General features: G+C 34.9%; 1 protein-coding gene across 2 annotated transcripts in view; it reads left to right on the top strand.

Annotated features, from left to right (window-relative positions):
* The window catches only part of LOC144968185 (transcription initiation protein SPT3 homolog), a 114,661-nt gene extending 104,255 nt beyond the window's left edge, over positions 1 to 10,406 (top strand). For both annotated transcript variants that reach the window (XM_078906277.1, XM_078906278.1), the window contains 9 exons: positions 754 to 859; positions 1,231 to 1,320; positions 2,504 to 2,565; positions 3,233 to 3,308; positions 4,975 to 5,099; positions 5,767 to 5,928; positions 7,910 to 7,993; positions 9,368 to 9,481; positions 9,835 to 10,406. In XM_078906277.1, the coding sequence (XP_078762403.1) occupies positions 754 to 859; positions 1,231 to 1,320; positions 2,504 to 2,565; positions 3,233 to 3,308; positions 4,975 to 5,099; positions 5,767 to 5,928; positions 7,910 to 7,993; positions 9,368 to 9,481; positions 9,835 to 9,882 (867 nt within the window). In that variant the 3' untranslated portion in view covers positions 9,883 to 10,406. The remainder of the gene's footprint in view (positions 1 to 753; positions 860 to 1,230; positions 1,321 to 2,503; positions 2,566 to 3,232; positions 3,309 to 4,974; positions 5,100 to 5,766; positions 5,929 to 7,909; positions 7,994 to 9,367; positions 9,482 to 9,834) is intronic.
* Positions 10,407 to 11,892: the final 1,486 nt, after the last annotated feature.

The raw sequence follows: 11,892 nt of genomic DNA, 5'->3' as shown, positions 1-11,892 counted from the left end.
TAACATGAATAAAAAACGACACAGTAACCCTAATATCATCACTTTCTAACATTTTGGAGAGGGGGAAAAAATCAAATGTATCAATAAATCTAGAGTTGTAAAAATAATGAAACATTTTAGTCAAAAGAAATATTATTTTTTTTAGAATATCAAACCATGTCGCAGGGGAAATAATCCAATTTAAATTTTCTAAACCCTATCAAAAAGTCGTGATTATCTCCTCTATATGAAATGATTTGCATAAACAAGAATTTATGATTGATGTGGCATGTGCATGTGGGAATTTATCACTCATCGTCTGTAAACGGTATTATGGTACAGATAATCGCATTCATTCTCACAAATATGACATTTGGGCTTCATTTCTCTTCTTTATGGTGGAAAATATCCTACAACTGAAACATTCAAAGCTGGATATTTTATTAACTTTTTAAAAATTAATGTTTTCCCCCTAGCTGAAATAGAAGACTGATCATTTCACTTTACGCCATCAAGATAAGTTTATATGTCAATTTATTTATTTATTTTTTTATTTTTTATTTTTTTTGTATTTTTTTTTTTGGGGGGGGGGTGTTTTTTTATAAAGAACTTTAAGCATTCCCCAGTGAGACATTAATTATTATTTTTTAAATAATATAATGGAAGTCATTTGTATTTGTATTATTATAGATATATTTGTTTTTTATATGGTGAAATATTTGAAGTGCAACGAATGCCATTTGTACTTGTGTCTTCTTTCCTGTCATTTGTCAGACCAAACTGAAAAGACTGATTCGATATTACGAAGTCCGAGATTACAAGAATGTCATCAAAGGCAGTCTGAACCCCGACGATGGGAAGAAGGTGGACATCAATCTGTGTATGTACAACATCATCAACACCACATGGCGTGTCATACATTATCACATGGCGTGTCATACATTATCACATGGCGTGACATGATTCATATTCATATTTTGCTATATGATTATTATTTTTTTATATTGTCAAAAATGTATTATATTTTTACCATCTCATGATAAAGGGTTGCGTATCGGGAGACTTTTACAGGAGAGCCAAAAAAAAAAAAAAGAAAACTCGCACACACAAACATTTGCTCCTATATATTTAAATCTGTTAAGTGGTATATCTTTTTATTTTTTTTTTTTTTTTCTAATGAAATATTTTGATTAAAACCATGGAAATGAGTTTAACACTCAAAGATTTATGTTTTCCTCCTTTCTCCATCAGTTCAACTGGACAAGAGTGCAGCAGAGAGACGAGCCATGGGAAAAAATCTTCAAGCTTGCTATGACTTTCTGTCGACAATCGACCAAACAGGTACATGTGGCAATGTGGTCTAGTGGTTATGACACTCGCCTTTGGATTGGAACATCCTGGGTTTGAGACCCGCTCTGAGCTGTGCATAGTTTGGTTCTTGGAAAAGGCTCTTTACTCACATTCCCTCACCATACTCGTACTCATGTATAAAATTAAAATGAGTACCTGGCCATTACCAGTGTTGTCTCTGTTGGGGGAAAAAATATCACATCATTCCATAACAGGCATCATGTCTCGTCCTACATGTTTAGTGTTGCTGTTGGCCAGGGACCCTTTGTGAAGTGCTCTAAAAACAAACAAAACATAATTTTAAAGACATCTTTCAGCATCTGGCGAGTGCTCAAGGGGTCCCTAGCCAACAATGAGACATGACACCTATTAGGCAATATTACAACTTTTTTTTCCGATAAAGACAACAGCTCACGGCCAGCTATTCATTTTATACCCGAGTAGAGTGAGAGAATGTGAGTAAAGAGCCTTTTCCAAGGACTCAATTATGTGCTGCTAAGAGCAGGACTCGAAGCCCACACCTTCTAGTCAGAAAGCGAGTGTTACTTCACATAGCCACACCGGAAGGTACCATCATTTTATTCTTGTTAGGATATATATTTATTTAACCAACATGGACAGTAATGTTCAGTGACCGAATCAGTTGGTTTATATCGTCGGGTACACATAAATTTGGCCATGGATGGAGTTATGTTACAGTACAGAGTTACTTAGATGGTAATGGCATTCTGATAGATCTCTAATGGAAACATGAACATGACCGACGACTTGATTTTTTTCTCATATAAAACCAGCATACTTTTGTTACTTGTTTGATTAAAATTGAACATATTTATCCACTGACTTCTTCTTCTTTCAGCTTATCCCGCATTATGCAGGGTTGCCACAATGAATGCCACATCTCCATGCATCTCGGTTCATAGCATCATCTTCTTCCAGGCCCAGTTCTTTCATATCATCCTTTAACCTATCCAACCATCTAGTCTTTGGGCATCCCTTTTTTCTTTTTCCCACTAATTGTGTATCCAATACTTTCCTTTCCACGTACTCCCTCTCTCGTCTCTGAACATGTCCGAACTATTTCAATCTATCTTCTCTCATCTGACTATTTGCGTTATATAAAATATGAAGATAAATTATAATAATTTTCAATTTTTTTTTCTCCTCTACATAGGAGAGCTCGTATCCTTATTCGATGACAAAGGAGTGGATGTCATCAAACATGAGAGGATGGTGGTGAGTTCTGTTGTGGATGTTTGGATGAGTTTTGAGATTTGGATGGAAAAAACCATAGATAAAACACATTATTATTATTATTATTATTATTATTATTATTATTATTATTATTATTATTATTATTATTATTTATATTATTATTATTATTATTGTTATTATTATTATTATTATTATTGTTATTACTACTATTATCATTATTATTATTATTATTATTATTACTATTATTATTATTATTATTATATTATTATTATATTATTATTATTATTATTATTATTATTATTATTATTATTATTATTATTATTATTATTTTATTGTAATTATTTTTTTTTATTATTATTATTATTATTATTATTATTATTATTATTATTTATTATTATTATTATTATTATTATTATTATTATTATTATTATTATATTATTATTATTGTAATTATTACTATTATTATTATTATTATTATTATTATTATTATTATTATTATTATTATTTTATTATTATTATTGTTGTTGTTGTTATTGTTGTTATTATTGTTGTTGTTGTTGTTGTTATTATTATTAAATATAGGGCAAGCCAATAGTGTGGGGTATTGTAGAAATGGCCTGTATGAACTGGCTCCATCTACGAATGACTAAAATCTCTTTCCATTTCTCCATCCATCTGTTTATCCCAGAGGGCAGAACTTCAAGCTCAGGGAATGGATACACAGGCCTACATCGAGTTTTGCAAAGCGAGACAAACCAACTTTAGTAAGAATTACGGGAAATACACACACACACACACACATTGCATTCTACAAAAAAAAATTTTTTAATAAAAATATATTTAAAAATTGAGCTTTCATATTGGGCAATATCTACTAAACGTGCTTAAAGTGCTTTAAATGGGGTCCCTGATCAACAGCAACAAGTAACATGTAAGACGAGACTTGATGCCTGTACTGTTAGGCGATATTACAATTTTTCCCGATAGAGACAATGCTGTTAACTGCCAAGTATTCATTTTACACCTGAGTACGGTGAGCGAATGTGAGTAAAGAGCCTTTTGCAAGAACTCAACTATGTGCCTTCCTTCTGATCCGAAGCCGAGTAGCATACCACTAGACCACCAAGACACCTACAAGTTGCGATGCTACAGACACAATTGTTATGATGAGCAGAGCGGTTTAAGCCCGCAACTAGTTATGTTCAGCGTCTTTTGTGTTTGGCCAAGCCTTCAAGTTTAGAGAGACTTTTCTGTTTTGTATGTCCATGAAAAGGGAGCCCTGTGGATTGACTGAGTCTCTTTTGGTGAGGGCCATAGGAAGTATGAAGCATGGGAAACAGGAACTGATGATGTCAATGATGATGATGATGATGATGATGATGTTTCTGATTTATTGGATCAGTTCATTGATTGATTTTTTTTTTTAATGTGTTGTGTAATGATTACACACATAATCTGACTGAGTTGATAGAGGGAAGGAGGTGGGGAGGGGGTTTGCTTGTCAGTTCATCTTCATGAGTTGTTTTCATGTTGTTAATCTTATTTATTATATTACTTTATCTCTCTCTCTCTCTCTCTCTCTCTCTCTCTCTCTCTCTCTCTCTCATTCTCTCACTCTCAATCTCTCTTTCTCTCTCACCCCCCCCCTCTCTCTCTCTCCATCTCTCTGCCTCTCCATCTCTCTGTCCGTCTCCCTCGCCTCTCTCTATGTCCCTCCCACTTCTTTCTCTCTCTCTCTCTCTCTCTCTCTCTCTCTCTCTCTCACTCTCTCTCTCTTTCTCTCTCACCCCCCTCTCTCTCTCTCTCCATCTCTCTGCCTCTCCATCTCTCTGTCCGTCTCCCTCGCCTCTCTCTATGTCCCTCCCACTTCTTTCTCTCTCTCTCTCTCTCTCTCTCTCTCTCTCTCTCTCTCTCTCTCTCTCTCTCTGCCCCTCCCTGTCTCTCTAATCCATCCATCTATCCGTCCATCCCTTCATCAATCAATCCATCAATCAACTGTTCTGTCTATCTATCTACCTATCTTTTAAGTTATAAAATAAAAACCACGAAAATAACAGTGCTCGACTTTAATATTAAAGGGGCAGTAAATATACATAAATATATAATAATTGTTTGCTTCTACAGTTCTGTTTCATGCCACTAGGGCAGTCTATGGGAAGTGTGTGCAATGGGTATTGTTGTTTATAACAACATGAAACAACACACAATCATAAACAACAATAATGATTATGCGCACTTCCCGTAGATTGCCCTAGTAGCATGAAACAGTACTGTAAAAGTATACATTAATTCTATATCTACATATTTATTTATCTAATCATTGCAACGTGCGCATCTCTTTCATTGACAGATTTGATCTCAATTCATGCTGGATTATCCTGCATAACAATACCAATAATGAATTTCACTTTCACTGACTTCATATCTCAGGTCAGCGTTACACAAAGTCCCAGCGATTCCGAGATTGGTTAGCAGTCAATGTCAACCCAGAGATAGTCCTCACTCCAACTGCTACAGAGATATTCAGTTATCTGGCCTATGAAACTGTTGCCCAGGTACGATGGGCAACACACATTCTTTTTGTTAATATACATTCAATAAAGCATCTTATCTTTACACTTAAATGATTTAAATTTTTCTTAAAGCGATTACACACCTACACACACTCATATATATATATATATATATATATATATATATATATATATATATATATATATATATATATATATATATATATATATATTATAAAATCAATTGGATCACAGGCTAAAAGGCTAGGCATTGTCATCAAACAAAATGAGAGATCAACAAATGACGTTTATTAAACAATCGTAGAATTGACATTTTCCAAAATATTTTCATGAAACCGGATTTACCTAAAGTTCAATAAAGGAATTTGAGTGTGGTGAAATTTCAGACTTACATTATTTATAGATTGGTAGGCACAGGCTTCTAAACTTTTCTGGGGTAGAGGGGGGTCTCGCACCCGAGAGATATATATATATATATATATATATATATATATATATATATATATATATATATATATATATATATATATATATATATATATATAAAATGAGTGAAAATCAACTCACATTTTGTCCAATGCATCCATTTCGACACTCATTTTATACTGCTCTGAATTTTGCACCAATAATAATTTCACATATATATAATATATTTTTGATTTTTAAAAATGTTCTCTCCCTTTTGTAGCTAGTAGATCTGGCCTTGCTGGTGAAACAAGACCGTCGTGTGGAGCCAGGGAATCCCATGAGTCGATGCAGACCAGCTCTGTGTGTCACGTACTCACAGTTACATTCTGGAAGTCTGCTGGGAAAGGCCGACTCCTCCAGCACGTCTTCAGTCCCCAACATGGTGGGTATACAAAAAAGTTTTAAATTAAAACTTGAGCATTTATATAGCGCGATATCCACTTAATGTGCTCAAAGCATTTTACAAAGGGTCCCTGACCATCGCATCGTTTAACATGTTGAATGCGACATGACACCTGTTGTTACAATTTTTTTTGGACAGAGACAATGTTGTTAACGGCCAGGTATTCATTTTACACCTGAGTACAGTGAGAGAATGTGAGTAAACAGCTTTTTTCAAGGACTCAACTATGTGCTGAGTGAGGCTCAAACCCAGGACCTTCCAATCAAAAAGCAAGTGTTAGACCACATAGTCGCACAGTATAGAAACTATAATAGCTAATCCAGGTTGCTTTGTGATCGTGTGGTTTGACGATTTGCCTATGACCTGTGGGTATCTTGTTTCAAGGCCTTCTGCAGGTGATCTAACCTTGTGTCCTTGGAGAAGACACTATGATTTTTTATTCAACAGAGACTATACTGTTAACGACGAGGGTCTCATTCTATGCCTGAGTACAGTGAGGGAATTGTTAGCGAAGACTTAACTTTGAACTGCTATAATGAGATTCAAACCAGGGACCCAAAGATCAGAAGGCAGATGTCATATCACAAGGCCACAAAGCAGTATATGTATGTATGTGTGTGTGTGTCTGTCTGTTTATGGGTGGGAGTATTTGTGTGTGTGTGTTTGTGTATGTCTGTCTGTGTGTGTATGTGTGTTAGTCTGTCTCTGCGTTTGAGTTTGTGTATGTATGTATGTATGTATGTATGTATGTATGTATGTATGTATGTATGTATGTATGTATGTATACATACTTTTTGTCACTCCAACCCATCGAAATGGATATAATTATTTTCAACACTACACAGTGTTTTCATCAAAAACAACACATTCCAAATCCAAAGACCCGATAATGGACAGCCGTTTAGCATTGAATTTCTCCGCTACTGCAAACGAATCTTAACAAAATTCCCAGATGGACTGATGAAAAAAAATTATAAAAGACCCGATCAATAATTATGAAGCTCTATTAAAATACATTGAAATAAAAATAATAGATATAAAGTCCTCCATTATGCCCTCCCTTATCCAAAACAACACACCAAGAGCACAGGAGGAAAAAGAGGTGACATGACAAGAACTCACAGCAATATTCATAAACCACCAACGAAAAGCTATTGATATTATTAGAAACGGATGTAAACAAACACACCCAAGTTGTGAGATAGATATCAACACAGTAGAGACTGCCTATAAAGAAAAATGTCAACGAAACAATATAAACATTAGTGACACACCCTGGTCAGATGATGTCACTATCCCCCCTCCCGCATGGACACCATCAACAAGTGAGTTTACAATCGACGAACTCACAAGCTGTGTTAAAAAATTACCTAATGAAAAGTCACCCGGGGCAGACGGTGTCACCTATAAATATATAAAACAAAATATAAACAAACTGGCACCAATTTTTACGGCCATCTTTAACACCTGTTTAAAATATCAAAAAGTCCCCCCAGACTGGAAACACAGTATCATAACACTGGTACCAAAAAAGAATGGGAACAAGGACAACGCCGACGACTGGCGACCTATCGCCTTATTACATCTTCATCATCGTCATCAGCGTCATCATCATCATTATCATCGTCATCAACACTAATATCATTATTACCTCTGGGACATTCTGTGGCAGAGTCTGAAACTTCACTGTTCAAATTAATACTCCAGCTCTATACATTGTACATTATTTTAGGAAATGGTATTATGTCAATGAATATGTTACCCTTGTTACATTATCATGTATATTTCCTGAAATAAACAATTTTGATATGTATGTATGTGTGTATATCTTTGTGTGTGAGTGTTTGTCTGTGTATGTGTGTTTGTCTATCTGTGTATTATTTCTTAAAATCGTTATTGCCTTATTTCCCATCACACTCACAAGTTATTTTCTATTCTCCATCTCTGGAACATTTTCCAGAGTCCTCCTTCAGGCACAAGCTCCAATCCGACCACGCCGACCTCAACCAACCCATCAAGCAGTAACAAGAAAAAAAGAAAGAGGGTGAGCTCTAGCTGTTTATATTTTAGTTTATCATGGTTTGATTGGTGACTGTCTAAAGTCTGGGGGTCCCAATCGCTCAGTTGGTAGAGCACTCGCTTCACACGCAGAGGGACCAGTTGTGTACAGTCAAGATATTTTCTTACCCTCCTGTCCACCCAACAGTGATTTGGTAGCTGGGTCTGTTAGATCTGGTGGAAAGTACTTTGTGATAGACTAGCATCCTATCCAAAGGTAGCAAGCAATTGCTATTGTCCATTTCACACTGTAGAAACGGGGATGAACTCTGGCTCCATGGGCCTCATGTCTCTGAAGGACTACTTTTTTTCTATCTAAAGTCCAAATATGTCACCCATCACCTCAAATCAGTATCATGTTGAGATGACTGAGATGCTGAAAATTGAATTTATAGCCCAAAATATCAGACTTGGGATGAGTTTTAATTTTTTATGGAGGAGAATAATTACAGTATTTTACTTGAACTTTTTTTATATCTCGCAATATCCACTTAACACGCTCAAAGTGCTTTACAAAGGACCAACAGCAACATGTAATATGTAGAACGAGACATGATGCCTATTAGGAGATATTACATTTTTTTCCGACAGAGACAACATTGTTAACAGCTAGGTACTAATTTTACACCTGCGTACTGTGAGAGTATGCGAGTAGAAAGCCCATTCCAAGGACTCAACTATGTGTATCTCAGAGTGGGAATTGAACCCAGAACCATCTGATCTGAAAGCAAGTGTCATACCACAAGACCACATAACCTCCGTTTTAGAACAACAAAAACCATAGTTTTGACAGAAAACCATTTTGAGACAATAGATCTTATTTTTGTAACACATTTCTTTATTTATTTCCTTCGTTCTTTCTTTCTTTCTTTCTCTCTTTCTTTCTTCTTCTTCTTCTTCTTCTTCTTCTTCTTCTTCTTCTTCTTCTTCTTCTTCTTCTTCTTCTTCTTCTTCTTCTTCTTCTTCTTCTTCTTCTTCTTCTTCTTCTTCTTCTTCTTCTTCTTCTTCTTCTTCTTCTTCTTCTTCTTCTTCTTCTTCTTCTTCTTCTTCTTCTTCTTCATCCTCATTGGACATAACCTCCTAAATATCTTGAATGATTCCTTTCTGGTTTCCATCTGTGTTATGCATCCTGCTTCTGTGTTTGCTCTCCTATTCAGGTCCGACTCCTTCACCTCCCTCAGCTCTGCTTGACCTCGCAAGTACCCTCCATACAAAGCTTTTTTAATTGAACCCTGTCTCTTTTTATGTGGCCAAAGTATGATATTGTTATTTATTATGATATTTCCTTGTCATTGACTCATAAAAAAAGTGTTATGTTTAAAATATTTTACATAGCTTTTTATTTTCTTTGCCTATGTAGAGTGGACCCCCAGCCAATATGGACTATTCTTGGGACACGACCATTATGCCCTCAGATGTGCAGGAAGCGATGAGAAGATATTACTCTGACATCAGCCCTTTGGCTTCCATCATGGTACGTCCAAGGATGGGGATAGATTAATACGCTGTTCTCTGGTGTTATGGGAGACTACAGCTCACATTTTTATAAAGTACAATATTCCAACAAAAAATTATTAAAAAAAAAAAAAAAAGCTATCTGCCTTCCAATTTTGATCGGAAATTGAATTTGAATGTGAATGGTTAATGTGCAAATGCCTGCAGGCCTATGAATGCAACATTTTGTTGACAGTGATTTAACATATAAACTTTGATTGTCGACATATTTTTAGCCCAACAGTCGTATGAAGGATGTTGGTATATTAAATATTACTGTTATATTTGTTGACTAATTATTTTTTTTAATAACCAGACTTGTTTTCATCCCAGAAATTCAACCCCAACAACAACCCTTGGCAGAAAACGTTGTGTAGCTGATGACGTCAGAATGGACACGCTTTGGATCTGATAGAAATTAAATCATCATTAATGATGAGCTTTCCTTGTTGTTGTACAGACTTTTATTCCGAATGGGAGACAATTTCAATGCATGTTGTTATATGTTTTGATAAATACTCACAGGCTAATTGATTTGTTGAATACAAAATATATGGACAAAATTGAATATAACGACAACTTCAAAAAAGAACAAAATGTTATGGTTGAAGAGGAGTTTTAAACCCGAAATATTCTGTGTTTGGCAATTTGTTCTTTCTTGAGGCTGTTATATTCATTGTTTTTACAGTCCACAGCTTGTAGCAGTTTTGTATCAATGATAAAAAAATATAGAAATGTTTCATTTTATGTTTGTATCAGGCATTGTTTTATTGGATGTCATCATCTCATTGTTGATCTCCTGGACTTTTTTATTTCATTCTTCTATTGTTATCTCCTGTAATTGTAATTTATTTCATGTCATTAATCATGACTTGCTGAATAAATTGTTCATATTTAAAAAATCACTTATTTTGCTGGGGTTTTTTTTTTATCAAATATTCAATTAAAAATAAAAAATGAACAAAGATTAATAAAACAGCTTCAAAAACAAAAAAAAAAAACAGAACAAAATACCAAACATGAAATGTTTCAGGTTCGGAATCCTTCTTCACCCAATAACTAAAGCAATAAAAACATTAATTAATACATCCGTAAAATCGAGACAGGTGAAAGAAAAGTATTTGTTGTCACGTCATGTTGACGAGTACAATCTCCAAATGACATTTAAGTGATGTATTAATGTTATTATTGTTTTGTTATTGGCTGAAGAAGGGTTTTGAGTATGAAACCTGTGTATTGTTCTTTTTAAAAACTTTTTTATAAATTTTTGTTCAATATATTATCTTACAATCCACATCTCCTAGTTTAGTATCAATTCAAAATAAGGTGGTGTTGCGACTGTAGGATAGAGCCAGAATGTAATAAATATGGGGTTTCCCATAGCTCAGTTGATAGAACACTCAATCAAGGGGACTGATATCCACTCTTGGTGTCGTTTATATTTTTTTTCTGAGTTCCCTGACCAGTCAGCAATGATTGAGTAGCCGGGTCTTTTAGATCTAGTTTAAAGTATTTTGAAATATACCAGCATTCTGCCCAAGGATAGTTGGCAATTGCAACTGCCCATTTAAATAATTTAATGCTATAGAGACTGAGATATATCTATATAGGTGCTTCAGCTACAGGAGCATTGTTTCTGTGAGGGAATTCTTTTTTAAAAAACTGAAGTTAATTCATTCTCATGCTACCTACAAGCAGTGTGGATTGCTTTACAGACGGTCTTCATCTGACCACACTAAACTCCAAAGTAAATAACAAATCAAAATATTACTCATTTTATGGCGGTGGGAGATCGTTTTCAACAACACTTGGTCCTCAGATATGGAATGTCCTTTTCAAGGGAACGTCAAGTGTTGATGCTTTTTAATCAAAGCAGTAACATTAAGAGTGTGCGTTCACGTGGGAGTGGGGTAGTCTGTAGCAGCGCTCCTTTCTCTTTTCTTCTGAGCACACACACACACACACACACACACACACATATATATATATATATATATATATATATATATATATATATATATATATATACACAAACACACACACACACACACAAACACTGGAACAAGCCGGAAATCCAACTATAAGTAATCATACACACTAGATGAGACCAGCGACCTTTGAACAGGGCCTGAGGTATCATTTATGCTGTATACTGTATAATATATCTTCTATCCTCTAAATCTGTTTTACCTTTCCATGCTCTCCATCTTGTTTTGGATTGAGATTGTTCGGGGGTTTTTCATGCTCCTTGCAGGGATCCTTACATGAGAGGGGAACAGTCAAATGCAGAGTTCCTTTTTTTAGAGATGACATCTTTTCCCTTGTATATCTCTCTTTTATGTACCACTCTTTCGGTTTAATTTGAATATTTATAAAATTTGGAAGCATTTG

The sequence above is a fragment of the Berghia stephanieae genome, chromosome 3 (genome assembly GCF_034508935.2).
Source record: "Berghia stephanieae isolate SIO BIC M18660-M18661 chromosome 3, UCSD_Bste_1.3, whole genome shotgun sequence".
Taxonomy (NCBI): Eukaryota; Metazoa; Mollusca; class Gastropoda; order Nudibranchia; family Aeolidiidae; genus Berghia; species Berghia stephanieae.
Note: the sequence above shows the minus strand (reverse complement) of the source record. Positions and strands in the feature narration are given on the sequence as shown.